At 36.0% G+C, this 18,198-nt stretch overlaps 1 protein-coding gene across 1 annotated transcript in view; it reads left to right on the forward strand.

Moving 5' to 3' along the window:
- LOC136042161 (hatching enzyme 1.2-like) overlaps nt 1-18,198 on the forward strand; it is a 108,578-nt gene that overhangs the window by 13,652 nt on the left and 76,728 nt on the right. The window contains exon 2 of the mRNA XM_065727088.1: nt 4,580-4,874. Coding sequence (XP_065583160.1) covers nt 4,640-4,874 — 235 coding nt within the window. The 5' untranslated portion in view covers nt 4,580-4,639. The remainder of the gene's footprint in view (nt 1-4,579; nt 4,875-18,198) is intronic.

Below are 18,198 nucleotides of genomic sequence, written 5' to 3' on the forward strand. Positions count from 1 at the left end.
TCGAGAACAAAAATCAGCACGCAACAAGTGCCATGAAGATAATCAGTTTCACGAGAAGAAAAATCAATGTTTAAGTTCCACGAAGAGAAAAATCAACAGGTAAAAAATTTCACGAACAAAATGAGCACACAACATTCCACAAGCGAAAATCAGCACGCAAAAGTTCCATTACCGAAATCAGTTTCACGAGGAGAAAAATCAATATACAAGCTTCACAAAGAGAAAAATTAATATCCAAGAAGTTTCAAAAACAAAAATTGGCACACAACAAGTTCCACGAACAAAAATCAGCAAGTAAAAAGTCCCAGTAACAAAAATCAGCTCTAAACAAGTTCGATGAACAAGTTTCACGAGGAGAAAAAGCAATTTACAATTTTCACAAAGAGAAAACTCAACATGTAACTGCTGTCACGAAGAAAAATCAGCACGCAATAAGTCCCACGAACAAAGTAAGGTTGCAGCAAGTTCCATGAACAAAATAAGTTTCACGATGAGAAAATCAAAATACAAGTTTCACGAAGAGAACATTTATATACAAGTTTCACGAAGAGAAAAACCAATAGGTAGCAAGTTTCACGACTAAAATCAGCACGTAACACATTTCACGAACAAAAATCAGCACACAAAAAGCTCCATGGAAAAAATCAGCTTCACGAGGAGAAAAATCATTCTGCAAGTTTTACGAAGAAAAAAATCAAGATGCAAGAAGTTTCTCGAACAAAAATCAGCATCCAACAAGTTCCAGAAACAAAAATCAGCATGCAACAAGTTCCATCAAGAAAATCAGTTTCAGGAGGAGAAAAAATAATGTTTAAGTTTCAAAAAAAATAAAAATCAAAATGCAACAAGGTTCACGGACAAATATCAGCATGAAGCAAATTCCACGAACAAAAATAAGCATGTGGCATGTTCCAAGAAGGACATCAGTTTTACGAGGAGAAAATATCCAGGGATAAGTTTAACGAAGAGAAAAATCAAGATGCAACAAGTTTCACGAACAAAAATCATCATGCAACAAGCTGCACGAAAGAAAATCAGCACGCAATAAGTTCCATGAACAAAATCAATTTCACGAAGACAAAAATCAATGTACAAGCTTCATGAACAAAATTCAGCACGCAATAAGCTCCGTGATAAAATCAGTTTCACAAGGATAAAAATTAATGTACAAATTTCACGAAGAAAAAATGAATATACAACAGGTTTTGCGAACAAAAATCAACACGTAACAAATTCCAGAAACAAAAATCACCACGTAAAAAGTTTCATGAACAAAATCAGTTTCACCAGGAGAAAAATCAATGTCCAAGTTTAACAAAAATAAAAATCAAATTGCAACAAGTTTCGCGAACAAAAATCAGCACGCAAGAAGTTCTGTGAACAAAACCAGTTTCATGATGAGAAAAATCAATATACAAGTTTCACGAAGAGAAAAATCAACGTATAACAAATTTCAAGAACAAAAGTCAGAACGCAACAAGTTCCACAAACAAATGATCACTCAACAAGTTCCATAAACAAAATCAGTTTCACAAGGAAAAAAATCAATGTAAAAGTTTCACCAAGAGAAAATCAGCATGCAACAAGTTCCACGAACAAAATAAACCAGAATGCAATAGGTTCCATGAACAAAATTGTGCTTAAAATTAAGGTGAGAGGTATTAAAAGAATTTTTCAGCGTTGGGAAGCCTGAAATTTAACATCCAGTTAAAGCAATGATGTATTTTCATTAATACCTCTCAGAAATAACTCTTAAAATGGTTTGTATTTATCTCAAATAACAACCCTCCCCCTTTGGAATTGCCTTACTAGGGGGCTAGCCACCTATTGGCATGGTGGCATGAATGTGTGTAGCCTTTGCTCAAGAAAACGTAGAATTTCGATTAAAATCTCTCAGAAATAACTCTTGCTTTATTTTAAATTTATCCCTAATAACAAACCTCATCTCTGGAATTGGTTGCTAGGGGGCCCTAGTTGGATTTGGATGTTAGGAGTCCCCCGATGGAATTGCTTGCTAGTCTCCAATTGGAATTGTTTTCTAGCCCTGATATAATGTTATATTAGGCGGCCCCCACTGGAATTTCTCACTATGGGGTGTGTCAGCCATTAAGTTTCACAGGATGGGAATTGGCATGGAACATCGCAATCTAATAACAGAATGGCAGATGTTCAAATAAAGCTGTTCAAATAAAGACAATGGCCATTTTTTTAGTTTATAAATTTACTTTTTGAGAGAAATGGTTGAAAAACCCTTTTGTTTAATAATGTGCCCCTGATGGTGTCATCGCGGCTAATAATTGTGCCACGATGGTCTCAATCACTTAGAGTCTTCAGAAGAAACGCTAATGGGGTTTTTGATTACGTTTGAACGATTGATTCTAGTGTAAACGAATATTTTTGCAGGAAAATGTCCAAAAAATGTCTTTTGTGCAGTAATGCCTGCTAGAGGATGCCGTGTGTCAGCCATTCAGTGTCATAGGCTAGAAACTACCATCGGACGTCACAATCTAGCAATGCAATGGCGGGTTTCCGCTGTTCAAATAAAAACCATGGCCATTCTTTAGTTTCTAAACTCATTTTTGAGAAAAATGTTGAAGAACTCTTATATGTGATAATTTGCCTCCAGGAGGTGTCATCGGAGGGTGGTACATTGTGCCACGCTGGCCTCAACTGCTAGGCGTCATCAGAAGAAACCCTAGTGGAGGTTATTTCATTAAGTTAAAATAATCGATTCCAGTGTAAACGAATTTTTTTGAGGAAAATACCCGAAAAATGCCCTATGTGCGATAGTGCCTACTAGAGGGTGCCTCATGGTAGTCACGGAGTGTCATAGGCTGGGGATTGAGAAAAATCAAACCAAAAAAATGAACATAATATAGAATTAAGTCACTTATCTTGTTTCTTATGTTTTGAGCAAGCTTATATCATTCTCTAAGATAACATCTCTAAACCTTCTCTAAGAAGAAATATGTTCCTATGTTCTTAGCAAGTTTATATCTTACTCTAAGAAAAAATGTCTAGAAATTCTCTAAGAAATATCCCACAAAATGTTAGAATCATATCGCTAAGAAGTAAAGAATTGCTTTGTCTGGGTTTAATATACCCTTCTAAAGCATTACTTACCAAGTAGGTGCACCTCAAATATAACCAAACTCTAGTAATCAATTTTTCCCTCTGCGTGTCATTCGTTGCAGTCATAGGAAACATGCTATTCATTTAATCATTTTAGTATGTGGGAACAGGGATTTCTCCTTGCGTGCAATAGGTTATTTCGTAGAATGTATTAGCTGAACCAAAATATTAGAATGGTTTTCGTTGTCCACCTGGTTAACCCTCTATCCATTGGATGGAAATGCCTTTTCGAATCCTAACTGGACAACAATCATTAGAATATAAAGGTCCCCTGAGAAAAACGTATTGAAAGAAAAATGAAATCTCATGAAGAAAAAAGAAACACATCGAAAGAAAAATGCCTTGAAAGAAAAAGAAATCCCAAAGAAAAAAAGTATTGTGTATCACCAATGTGTGACCTTCATTATGTAACATCCCACGTATTAGCTGTCATTACCTAACATCTCACGTGTGCCCCCCGTAATTAAGTAACACAACGTGTAAGATTTCGTCATTGTATAACACCCAACATCTGCACCGTCATCACGTAGCACCCCACGTGCGTGCTGCCATTACATAACATCTCACGTGTACTCCCCGTCATTACGTAGCACCCACGTGTGCATCGCTATTACGTAATACGCCACTTATGATTTGTCATTACATTACATCTCAAGTGTGCGCCGCTATTACGTAACACCCACTTTATGCATCGCCATTACGTAACACCCATGTATACACCACCATCCCCATGTGTAAGATTATGTAACATCCACGTGTAAGATTACGTAACACTCACGTGGGCCTCCATCATTAAGTAGCACCTACGTGTGTGTACTCCTCAGTTACAAGTGGGACTCCCCACGGGCCCCTGAAGTCTAGCATGTCATGTGAGATTGTGCCACTCCCAATAAATCTATCAAGTCACGCAAGATTGCGTGACCCTCAACTCCAAGTACATAATTAACATCTGCTGCTTCTCGTGAAAAGCAGGGATAGAGCTCTCATGGAATGGCGGGATAGGGCACTTGTGGAATCAAGGGATAGGGCACTTGTGGATCCTTAAAGGCCTACACCATTGCCCTGGCCCTCTTAGGTTTTTTAAAAAGTAATTATTACGTAACAGACACCTGTATCTCTTAGAAAACATTCCCTATGACGTAACACTTGCATCGTTTAGAAAATTAATAGCACATGTGTCTTGAGGGAATCGTCTTTCAACTTAAATCATTAAAAGAAAAAAGGAATAGTGAGTAGGGGGCCTGTGAAAGTAATTGCAAAATCACTACTGATATAGTACGGTACTGTTCCAATGGAATAACGGAAAATCACTTCTTCTAAAAGAAAAGACATGGTGATACGTATAATTTAGATCGTTCAGACAGCTTAGAAACGCGTTGGTATGTCACAACACAATAGTTTAGAATCCTTGCTCAATCTTCTATCTATCCTATAGTATTTTTTTCAGATCCAAAAAAGGATGTGTAATGCTTAACGTATATCAAATAAAGAACATACTAGTTATGAAATGTTACTCCTGCTTTTTTTGGTGACAGCTTACTACTGTCATGGACTCCCTGTGAACTCACCAATAGCACAAAGCGTCGAAAATCATATTAGTGGTGGAGTTAGTGGAAAACCGAACTTGGATGAAGATAAGCTTAATAAGCTTTTGAGTGACCAAGAAATATCCAGCAATGTAGATTTTCTCTCAAATAGACCTGGTGGTAAACTGGAATTTCCTATGTTCTTGAGGAAGTCAGGTGAGTTACAATATTTTATAAAGTAAGTGGTAAAGTGAAACAGAATTGATAGAATTCTTAAATACATTAATTTATGGTTATATATTCTATAGTATATATAAATATGTGGTAGCCGTTTTTCGAAAGTAAAAGAATTAATAAAAGCAATATTTTATCTATAAAACTTGGTAATTGTCAAAATGTTACTCTATTTTAAATCTTGAAATGAGCAATAGTTGTATATACCGTGTTAGTCCGAAATCTGGTGACTGTCAACATTCACCGGTGAATGTCTTAAATTCATTTTCCTCTGATTGGATTCAATCAACTTTGCTATTCAGGTTTCTTCAGTAGTCTTATGCAAGTTATGATGGCAATTAAAGTTAGGTTAGAATATGATAGTTTAGGTTAAGTTAGGTTAGATTAGGTTAGGGCAAATTTGGTTTTAAATATCAGACATGGGTTAAAAACCTAAGCGAACCTAACCTAACCTGTCATCATCAAACCTTACATGAAACTGAAAAAGTTGACTGACAACGCTGACTAAATCCAAGGAGAAAAAGAGGGTATTTCGGGCATTCAATGGTGAATGTCGACATTCACCAGTTTTGGACATTCACGGTAACATTTATATAACTAATCTGTTTTCATTTTAAAGAGTATGTTACGAAAAGGTAGCACATTTAATTGCTACCTCTTTAAGTGTTTACTGTCTTTTCGATTGGCTTTAAAGTGAAGTACCATTGTATCTATCAAACCGTTTATCTTGACAGACTATATAGTTTAAAAAATAAAACAAACTCACTCTTTCGACCATCAATAATCCAATCACCCGCGATCTGGATTATGGAATAAGGGCAATATTAAACCATCAACTGTCCTTTCCCCAGACCATGAAACGCGTTGAGGTATAATTGGCCTGTCATTTTAAACAGTTTCGAGGTTGGAAGTCATGGTTCTCTCCAATACTGCAGGATGGCGCCACATGTGGCTTTACCGTTAATTTTTTTTTAATCTCCTTTCATAGTACAACCAATTCATCAATCTTTAAACTACGTAGTAAAGAGAAAAGTACACTCATATACAAAAAAAGTAACTTTATTTTAAAATGGTGTAGTGACTTTACGCAAATGGCAAGGGGACATGTGGTCCACCCTGTATGGAGAAGATCAATATCCACTTGGAAATGACCCTAAGATACTAAGAAAATAAAACCGTATCTCGTAAATCTATTGAATCCCTAGCAAAATCCAAGTGTCACGCATAAGCTCAATCGTAAAAATTATAGCAACGAACGTTAAATAAAGTGAATTTCGTCCACAGTACCTTAAACTCTAATAGATGGAAGTTGAAAATAACATGGTTTTTATGTTGATTTCATAAACATTAATACATTCTATTATAAGATAATGTTAAAATTTAAGCTATCGATCTAATTTTGTTAATAAAGAAAACACATTTTTTAGGTGAAGAGGAGCTCCTCCTCTCCCCCTCCCCAAAAGAGGCCTTCTTGATGAAGACTACGGAATCAACTTTGACGCATCCCAGAAACCTGTAAAAAATTGATATTTCGCATCATAGTCAACGCAGTAGATTTTATTTAACTTTGTAAAAGATTATTTATCTCTCATGTACAGTTTTTTTTCCATTTATCATCCTTATGAAAGAACGGTCGTGTAAAGTTGGGAAAGGCTCATTCGATTGCAAGTTCTGACTTGTAATTGTCTTTTCTTTAAGTTTCGACAAGATTTTCCCATAAGGAAAAGAAAGGTTTTTTCATTAAGAGCAAATTATAAACTTAAATTTAATACCATCTTGATATGTTCGATTGCACTGTTTATTATCATTTTGTTGTGTTTTTTCAAAAAAGACTTTCATATACTTAATTAATTTTTCCAAGTCACAAGGGAATATTTAGGTATGATAGTCAGGGCCGTATGCAGGATTTTTGGTCGGGGTGGGGGAATTTTAAGGGGATTTTACAAAAAACCTTCAAAACGCACCAAAAGTTTCTTTTTATGAATTTTTATTATGGATTTGGACAAGGGGGTTTCAAACCCCCTAACCTCTCCCCTGAATACAGCCTTGATGATAGTCTGTTCTTCACTACTACTAATATTAACAATAGCTTACTGCAGCACCAAACTCCCTAACCTAACACAGCTGCATTTGCTCCTAGCCCGCCTCAATCACTTCAGAGCTTCACTCCGTACATCCTTGCATAAATTTCCAATTTCATTTAAACTATTTTCTACAGCCTAAGGGTGGGAAGAGGTTGTAAGAGCACCCTTCACCACAAGTCGTCCCCATTTAGGATTGACCAAATTTTTGTTTGGTCAAAAAGACGTGCTATAGACGTGCTATAGCCACCTTAACCTTTCTCTCATTATTGCCCAAAAAAGTGGAATCAAGCTACATTTAGTGTGGGTTCTGTCACGTATGCAGAGGGGGGGAGCTTTGGGCCCGGGCCCCCCAAAAATGTTGTGAAATGTTTGATTTTCCCAAGGTTTCTTGGGATTTCTGGCAAAAGTAGGACATTTATTAAGAATCTAGATACATGTGTGAAGCCTTTTTTGGAGGATTTTACAGCATGCAATTATCCGGTCAAGTCACTGCCCAATTATTAACCCATTTACTGTCTAATTTTTTACCCTCTTTGAAGTAATTAGCAATTGTACTGTTATTTTTTTTTTTTGTAAAGAGAGTTTGATTTCCACAGCAAAATAGAATTATCCTTGATATTAGGGCGTTTATCCCCCCTTTTCAGAATAAAGTACAGCTTTTAATGGATCAATTTTAGAAGCAATCATTTTTCATTAAAATCTACGTTTTTGCAATAGAAAAACTACCGCCCACAACAGCCATATTGCACTGTTAACCCTAAAATTCCCTTTCAGTGGGATATAATAGATTAATCACTGGTTCTAAATCGCTATGAACATAACCTGAGCCTAAAACGTACTTTTGAGGCTTCAGTCTTCTTCCCCCCATCCGCTACAATACTACAGATTAAAGTTATTCTGTATTTTCCGGTATACGTGCTTTTTGCATTACTAAATAAAAAAAAGTGATACTTTATATCTGCTGTTTCGAAGGTTTTGGGCTCCCCCCCCAAAAAAAACCCTGCGTACGTGCCTGTGTGGGTTTCTTGGAAATATAAATATTAATTTTGAATATGAGCTTGTATTGGTTTTAAATTTGTATCTCGCTCTTTAATTTGGTCAAGAAACTAAATAAAAATGATTTTCAAACAGTTCGTGGTAACGAACTGTAGTAAGGAGCGATCCGGCTCAATAGTAACCAAAACTCTAAAAAATTGAATTTTGATATCAATAGCTACATCAAAAGAATCGCATTTTAATGCTGATTTTAAATATATAAGTTTCATCAAGTTTAGTCTTAGCCATCAAAAGTTACGAGCCTGAGAAAATTTGCCTTATTTAGGAAAATAGGGGGAAACACCCCCTAAAAGTCGTAGGATCTTGACGAAAATGAAACCATCATATTCAGCGTATCAGAGAACCCTGCTGTAGAAGTTTCAAGCTCCTATCTACAAAAATGTGGAATTTTGCATTTTTTGCCCGAAGACAAATCACGGGTGCGTGTTTATTTGTTTGTTTTTTTTTTGTTTTTTTTTTTTTCTTTTCCCCAGGGGTCATCGTATCGACCAAGTGGTCCTAGAATGTCGCAAGAGGGCTCATTCTAACGGAAATGAAAAGTTCTAGTGCCCTTTTTAAGTGACCAAAAAAATTGGAGGGCATCTAGGCCCCCTCCCACGCTCATTTTTTTCCCAAAGTCAACGGATCAAAATTTTGAGATAGCCATTTTGTTTAGCATAGTCGAAAATCATAATAACTATGTTTTTGGGGATGAATTACTCCCCCACAGTCCCTGGGGGAGGGGTTGCAAGTTACAAACTTCAACCAGTCTTTACATATAATAATGGTTATTGGAAAGTGTACAGACGTTTTCAGGGGGATTTTTTTGGTTTTGGGGGTAGGGTTGAGGGAGGGGGCTATGTGGGAGGATCTTCCCTTGGAGAAATATGCCATGGGGGAAAAAATTCAATGAAAAGGGCGCAGGACGAATCTAGTCACGTTAGAAAAAAAACGTCAAATTAAGAGCTTAATATACAATGCTGGGTGTTCGGAGCCTCTTTATTATGGAGTATAATTTGAAAATAACACAACTATACGAGCGATAAAACATATATACCACAACCATAACTACTGCTAAAAGATAACACAACTATAAAGCGAAAACAGGTGAAAATTAACGGGAAAATAAACGAACTAAGAGGTGGAAGGGGCCCAGAGAAAAACTATAATCCTTTTTCAATTTTGAGCCTAACTTCCGCAAAGGAGTAATAATGTCAGAAGCCCCGAAATACCGAATTATTTTCTTTTCAAACAGTTCGTGGTAAGGAACTGTAGTAAGGGGCGACCCGGCTCAATAGTAAACGAAACTCTAAAAAACGGAATTTTGATGCTAAAAGATACATCAAAAGATCCGAATTTTTACGCTGATTCTAAATATTAAGTTTCAATTAATTTAGTCTTTGTCATCAAAAGTTACGAGCCTGAGAAAATTTGCCCTATTTTGGAAAAAAGGGGGAAACATCCATTAAAAGTCATAGAATCTTAACGAAAATCACACTATCGCATTCGGTATATCAGAGAACTCTATAGCAAAAATTTCAAGCTCCTATCTAAAAAATGTGGAATTTTGTATTTTTTGCCAGAAGACAAATCACGGGTGCGTGTTTATTTATTTGTTTTTTTTTTTCTTTTCCCCTGGGGTCATCTTATCGACCAAGTGGTCCTAGGATGTCGCGAGAGGGCTCATTCTAACGGAAATGAAAAGTTCTAGTGCCCTTTTTAAGTGACCAAAAAATTGGAGGGCAAATAGGCCCCCTCCCATGCTCATTTTTTTCCAAAAGTCAACAGATTAAAATTTTAAGATAGCCATTTTGTTCAGCATAGTCGAAAACCATAATAACTATGTCTTTGGGAATGACTTACTCCCCCACAATCCCTGAGGGAGGGGCTGCAAGTTACAAACTTTGACCAGTGTTTACATATAGTAATGGTTATTGGGAAGTGTACAGACGTTTTCATGGGGATTTTTTGGTTTGGGGGGTGGGGTTGATGGGAGAGGGCTTTGTGGGAGGATCTTTCCTTTGAGGAATATGTCACGGGGGAAGAAAAATTCAATGAAAAGGGCGCAGGATTTTCTAGCATTACTATAAAAAAAAACAATGAAAAAATAAACATGAAAACGTTTTTTCAAATGAAAGTAAGGAATAGCATTGAAATTTAAAACGAACAGAGATTATTACGCATATGAGGGGTTCTAAAAATACTTTAGCATAAAGAGCGAGGTATTTAGGAGGAGATAGATACCTCGCTCTTGATGCTAAAATATTTTTAGTGATTTCAACTATTTATTCTACGGCCTTTTTGATTCAGGGGTCATTCTTAAAGAATTGGGACAAAACTTACGATTTAGTGTAAAGAGCGAGGTATTAACGAGGGTACAAACCCCCTCGTACACATAATAAAAATATAGGAATATAAAAGTTTGTTACGTAAGTTAATTCTTAAGTTACGTATATTTTTTACTAATAAAAACGTTCGTTGAATATTAAAAGTTCTAGTAGCATTTTTAAGTAACCGAAAAATTGGAGGGCAGCAAGGCCTCCTTCCCCACCCCTTATTTCTCAAAATCGTCAGATCAAAACTAAGAGAAAGCCATTTAGCCAAAAAAAAAATTAATATACTAATTTCATTTCAATAATTTATGTGCGGAGAGCCAAAATCAAAAATGCATTAATTCAAAAACGTTCAGAAATTAAATAAAAAAAACTAGTTTTTTTAACTGAAAGTAAGGAGCGACATTAAAACTTAAAACGAACAGAAATTACTCCGTATATGAAATTGGTTGTCCCCTCCGCAGTCCCACGCTCTTTACGCTAAAGTTTTTCATTGTTTTAAAAAGTAGAATTGTGGCAAAGAGTCAAACTTTAGCGTAAAGAGCGTGGGACTGCGGAGGGGACAACCAATTTCATATACGGAGTAATTTCTGTTCGTTTTAAGTTTTAATGTCGCTCCTTACTTTCAGTTAAAAAAACTAGTTTTTTTTATTTAATCAGGTACAGGAATGACCCTTGAGGCCTTGAGTCGTTCTTTGAATTTGACTCATATCTTCAAAAACCAGATTATCTCAGTTTCGCGTTATTCAGGTGTTAGAATTGGCGTCAACATGGCGTTATTCAGAGTTATTCTCTGAATTTGATTCATATCTTTAAGAACCTGATTATATATTAATTTTGGCGTCTGCGTATGAGCAGGAATATTAAGTAGTATTGCCGTTTTTCTTGGGTATTAAATTAAAAAAACTTAGTTCAAATGAAAGTAAGGAGCAGCGACAAAACTTAAAACGAGCAAAAATTACTACCTCTATGAAAGGGATTGCCCCTCCTCAACACCTCGCTCTTTACGTTAAATTTTTTCAGTACTTTAAAAAAAGCTTCCTATTGTTCTAATTAAACGAACCTTGTGTTTCAGGAGTCGTTCTTAAAGAATTGGTACATAATTCATATTTCAGCGTAAAGTGCAAGGCGTTGAGGAGGGGGAAATCCTTTCATAAACATAATAGTTTCGGTTTGTTTTAAGTTTTAATTTTGCTCCTTATTTTCAGTTGAAAAACTTGTGTTTTTTTAAATTTCATATCTGATCGTTTTTAAGTAATGCCAGGAAATCCGACCCCATCCCAGCGGAGAAATACCCCTCCCCACGGAAATATCCTCTAGACAATTTAATCCCGGTGAAAATTTACCCCGGACAATTACCCTTAACAACTCCACGCGTAAAATTGAGATGGAAAAGAGAAAGCAAGACATATAAAAAGAATTTTGTATAGGAATTCTGGTAAATTCCCCCAGCTTATAACTGTCTCTGATAAGTTCACTCCCTGGAAACTTCCCCCCTAATAGAAAATTGCCCGTGGAAAACCCCCTAGCGAAAAAGTTTCCCCCACCCCCACCCGAAAATGTATACATAGTTCACAATAACAAATACTATGTATAATAAATTGGCACATTTTATTACTTAAAGACCTTTCCCCTGGGGCTCTGGGGGGGGGGGGTCATTTTATGTCCTTTGTAATAGTTATTGGTCCTTTCAACTATGATGAGCAAAATGGCTATCTCAGAATTTTGATCGGATGACGTTGGGGAAAAAGGGGTGGGGAGGGGGCCATGTTACCCTCCAATCTTTTTGGCCACTTAAGAAGGGCACTAGAACTTTTAATTTCCGTTTGAATGAGCTCTCTCACGATATTTTAGGGCCACTGGGTTGATGAGATCACCCCTGAAAAAAACACGCATCCTTGATCTTTCTTCTGGCAAAAATAAACAAAATTCCACATTTTTTTCAGACAGAAGCTGGAAACCATTACAGTAGGGTTTTCTGATACGCTGAATCTGATGGTGAGATTTTCGTTAAGATTATAATACTCTTAGGGGGTGTTTCCCTCTTTTTTTGAAAATCAGGCAAATTTTCTCAGACTCGTAGCCTTTAATCGGTAGGACTAAAATTAATGAAACTTATATATTTAAAATCAGCATAATAAGCCAATTCATTTGATAGACCTATTGGTGTCAAAATTCCGTTTTTTAGGGTTTCGATTACTATCGAGCCCGGTCGCTCCTTAGTTACAGTTCGTTACCACGAACTGTTTGAAAATTACAGGGTGAACGACTTCTGCCGACAATCGTTCTTGGGGATCCCCTAAAAAAGTTAAGGTTTGAATATGGTCATTTCAGGTTATGCAGGATGGAAAAGACGACTTAAGTAGAGAAATGTACCCTAGCTCCAACACTTAGTAATTTAGCTCAGAGACTACCTGAATGTCTGAAAAAAATGTTACTCTGTCAACCAAATAAATGTGCATACTTCTCCCCACAAAAGATATCCTCTCTTCATTAGAATTTTTTTCAAGAAATTTTACAAGGTTTTAATCTGAGCAGAATTCTCTAAGAACCCTCCTGGTATTCCCGGTCGCCATAAGGTTACAGGGAAATACCTCTAAAAGTTTTCTAGTTGAAAATAGCGACAAAATACTTAAAGTAAAAAGAACATCAAGATAAAACGTTTTTTGCCCCTTGGGACATTTTTAGACTTATTGATACCTAAAACCGTAATTTTTTCCCAATTATGAAGTTTCTAGCAAAGAACCATCCCATCACTACGAAAAAACTGCATTACTGCATATGGAGGTCTCTGTTATTGAAAACTGAATTCCTGATTGTTCCTAGTTTTGTAAGGTATATTTGGTAGTACATGTTTCTACTTAACGATTTAAACCATCAGATTTTATTTTCACTGTCCTTAGTATTTATAAGAATTTGTCAAAATCTATGCATATTAACTTAGCACCAAAGAAGACCCTATTAATGTCTCTTATTGATATTAGGGTTTTTCGGTTCCATTACAACGTGTTCAGTTGCAACAGATAATTATAGAGAAACAATTTGTGAAGTTGCTGATGGTGTCCTAGGGAAGAAAGTTAAGACTGCAGCTAGGAATATTAGTGAAAAAGCTAGAGAGGAGAAGGGGTTTGTACAAGAATTATCTGAGGGATAGATCATATGAAAACAAAAGGAATGTAAAGAAAATGTAGAAAGCATTAAGATATGAAATAAGGAGGTGTGAAGTGGAGTCTGGCATGTTAACAAATTGAGAGAGAGTAGTCAATCCGGACTAGTCTCAGTTAAAAATAGGAACGGGGCCACAAATCTATATGTATAAAAATAAGTTGTTTGTGTGTTATGTCTGTCTGTCTGTCTGTCTGCATATGACGTCTGAATTATTTCATCATATACCAATTCAAAAACGAATGTATTCAAGCCCGAAGTAGCTGAGTTGGTAATGCGTTATGTTCCAGGTTCTAGGTCCGAGAGGTTGCAGGTTCGAACCTTGGCTAGGTAAAAACTACAAAAAAAAAAACTAAAAAGAAAAAACTAAAGACTAAAAAAAAACTAAAAAAAACTAAAAAAAAGGTAAAAACTACAAAAAAAAACTAAAAAGAAAAAAAAAACTAAAAACTAATAAAAAAACTAAAAAATCTAAAAAACTAAAAGAGCTAAAAAACTAAAAAAAAACTATTAAAGAAAAAAAGGAAAAAAACTGTAAAATAAAGGAGAAAAACAAAACTAAAAAAATAAAAATAAAAAAAAACGAAAAAGGTAACCAATTCAAAAACGAATGTATATACAGACCGGGACACCGGGACAAAAATGACGACCGGGACACAGGGAATATAAATGACGAGACACAGGGACACAACTACAACGGGGACGCCGGGGGGCACAGGGGGATTATAAATGACGACGGGGACACAGGGAAAAAAGCTCAAGGGCAATCATTAGAATCCTGAGGTATAACTAAAAAAAACTAAAAAAAGGTAAAAAACTAAAAACCAAAAAAAAGACCAATTCAAAAACGAATGTATGTACAGACCGGGACACCGGGACACGGGTTTAACCAGATGCGACTAAAATTGGATCGTTGTGAGATCTATATATATAAAAATAAGTTCAAAAACGAATGTATATACAGACCGGGACACCGGGACAAAAATGACGACCGGGACACAGGGAATAAAAATGACGACCGGGACACTCAAAGAGAAATTACAGACTGGGACACCGGGACACAAATGATGACCGTGACACAGGGAATATAAATGACGACCGGGACACAGGGACACAACTACAACGGGGACGCCGGAGGACACAGGGGGATATATAAATGACGACGGCGACACAGGGAATATTCGATTAGCAATCACCATCAACAAAGCTCAAGGGCAATCATTAGAATCATGAGGTATAGATCTGAATACGGATTGTTTTTCCCATGGACAATTATATGTTGCATGTTCAAGAGTCGGTAAACCAATCTATTTATGTGCACAGACAATGGGACAGCGAAGAATGTTGTATATTCGCAAGTTTTACGTAGTTCAAAACATATATCTTCTATATATATATAAATAAGTTGTCTGTGTGTGTGTGGGTCTGTCTGTCGGTTGACGTCATGTTTGTGTGTCGACTGACGTCATGTTTTCAACTGACGAAATTACAGACCGGGACATCGGGACACAAATGACGACCGGGACACAGGGAGTATAAATGATGACCAAGACATAAGTAAAAAAAACTAAAAAAACTAAAAAAAAAAGGTAAAAACTACAAAAAAACTAAAAAGAAAAAAAACTAAAAAAGAAAAAAAATAAAAAAGGAAAAAAATGAAAAATAAAGGATATATATATATATATATATATATATATATATATATATATATATATATATATATATATATATATATATATATATATATATATATATATATATAATATATATATATATATATATATATATATATATATATATATATATATATATATATATATATATATATATATATATATATATATATATTCACAGGTGGGACACAGGGACACAACTACAATGGCGCGTAACTAATATGGCGCGTAACGACTTACGCGCGCGAGGAGGCTTGGGGGGCACGAAGCGCCCCCACCAACTAGGTGTTGGGGTGGCGCGAAGAAAATAGATAAGAAAAGAGTTAAAGAGAGATAGGCAGAACATTTTGAGAATGTGCTAATTTGAGATATAGTTGCAGGAAAAGATATAGAGGAAAATGAAAAATTTTATGTTACCTTGGATGTGAAGGAAGCTCCTTACTTGCAGTTCGTTACCACAAACTGTTTGGCAAACAACTCCAGCAAGGTAGAACATGTAAAGATCCTTAGTTGAGTTTTACTCCATCATATTGTCTCATATTTGTAAAATAGTGAAAAACTGAGTGCAGGCTTGAGTTACATGATGGTTCAGTTGTACGGGGGTTCAGTTTCACTACTACTACTACTAGCTCACCACATCACCAAGCTGCCTAAGGCCAACGCAATCTATCCTCCATCCCAATCTATTCAAAGTCTCTCTCTTTTCACTCTCCCATTTCCTTTAAATCTAAAGTTCCCATTTCCTTTAAATCTTTCTTTATGACATCCTCCCACCCCAGACGAGGACGACCTGCTTTCCGTGTAGCCCCAGACGGTTGGCCAAAAAGGACAATATTCGGCTATCTGTCATCCTTCATCCGCAGAATGTCCCTTGCCATCTCAACCTTTCTTTTATTATAGCCTTAGAAAGCGGTATTGATCGTACAGCCTACTGTTTGAAATAGGGTCAGTAAGCTTGGCACCCAGAACAATCCGTAGGCAATTTCTCTGGAAAACATGCAAGTAACTCTTCATCCACTTTTTGGAGCACCCATGCTTCAGAACCATATTTGATCACTGTACCTTCCAATATTCTAATCTTGGTTTGCAGACTTATCTCCCTATTTTTCCAAACTTTTTTTTAACTGTGAAAAAAACACCCTGAGCCTTGGCTATTATACTTTCAACATCTTCACTGCTCCCACCGTCTTTAGTAATAATGCTACCAAGGTAAGTGAAGCTGTCCACCTGATCAATTTTTTCGTTTCCTAACGTCACATTTTCATCTTCACTTATTCCTAGCCTTAGTGACTTAGTCATCTTAACATTAATTTTCAAACCTGTTCTAGCACTCTGAACTCACAAAACCTATAAAAGCTTATTCATTTTGCTCACACCTTCATCTAGGATGCTTAAACTATCAACATAATCTAAGTCCAGGAGAGTTTTTCCTCCCCATTTGATTCCGTAGTCTCCCATTGTCTTTCTGTGTGCTCCTTGAGACAAAATCCATCAAAATGATCCATATAAAAGAGGATAGAACTCAAATGTTTAACTACCGATGTTGAACTCCTGATTTAATACAACACCAGCTGCTAACCTCATTTCCTTTAATCGCAGCAGTATTAATTTCGTATATAGTATTAATCACTTTAATGTATTTGTCTGGTATACCACATAAGGACAAAACCTTTGCTAAAGATCTTCTATCAACAGAATCGAACGCTTGCTCATAATCTATAAAACTGAGGACATCAAAGGTGTTTTTGACAACTAAGGCACTCCTCAATTATCATCCTAAGAGTGAAAATTGTGTCAACATGTCCTCTACCTTTTCTAGAACTGCACTGTTCTTCTCTTAAAACTTTATCTACAGCATCTCTCAGTCTAAAAGGTATCATATTACTAAGTAATTTGCTACCTACAGAGACCGGACTGATGACTTGGATAATTATGACACTCACTCTTGTCACCTTTCTTATACAGCGGTTTAATTAAGGTTTTCCTAAAATTGCAAGGTACTTCCCCTTTTTCAAAAATCATATTTAGAATCTTCAGTAACTAATTTCTAACCTCAGAGCCACCATATTTAAGAAACACATTTACCACACTATCAGCACCTAGAGCCTTATTATTTTTTAGATCGTTTTAATGCGGTTCAATAGTAACCGAAACTATAAAAAACAGAGTCTTGATAATAATAGATACATCAAAAGAATGAAATTTTTTTGCTTATTCAAAATATAGAAATTTCAATGTTATCCATCAAAAGTTATGAGCCTGAGAAAATTTTTCCAATTTTTAAAAAAGGGGGGAAACATCCCTAAGAAACCAAGTGAACTTAATAAAAATCACACCATGAGATTCAGAATATAATAGAACCCTGTTGTAAAGGTTACAAGGTGCTATATATAAAAATGTGGAATTTAGATTTTTTTGCCAGAAGCAAGATCATAGGTGTTTGTTTATTTATTTTATTCCTCCAGGAGTGATCGTATCGGACCAGTGATCCTAGAAGATCAACAGAGGACTCATTTAATTGAAAATCAAAAGTTCTAGTGCCCTTTTTAAGTGACCAAAAATATTGGAAGGCAGCTAACCCCCTTTTTACCCAAAATTATCCGATCAAAATTTTGAGATAGCCATTTTCTTCAACACAATCGAAAGATCTAATAACTATTTCTTCGAGGACGACTTGACCCCCCTAGCCCCCGGGGGAAGGGCTGCAAGTTATGAACTTTGCCCATTGCTTACATACCGTATTGGCTGTTGGGAAGCATAAAAATATTTTTTGGGAAGGGATATTATGGTGGGGGTGCTTACGTGGGAGGATCTTACCATTGAGAAGATTTCATGGCAGAAGAGAATTTTCCATGGGAGTAGGAGCAACATTCAAACTTAAAAAGAACAGAAATTATTACATATATGAGGGGATTTGCCCCCTGCTCAGTACTAATAAAAATGAAAAAACGAATCTCAAAACGAGTAAAGCTTAAGTTGAATATGCAAATCAAGCTTAAAACGAACAAAAATATTT

This window comes from Artemia franciscana, unplaced genomic scaffold (assembly GCF_032884065.1).
Source record: "Artemia franciscana unplaced genomic scaffold, ASM3288406v1 PGA_scaffold_73, whole genome shotgun sequence".
Lineage (NCBI taxonomy): Eukaryota > Metazoa > Arthropoda > Branchiopoda > Anostraca > Artemiidae > Artemia > Artemia franciscana.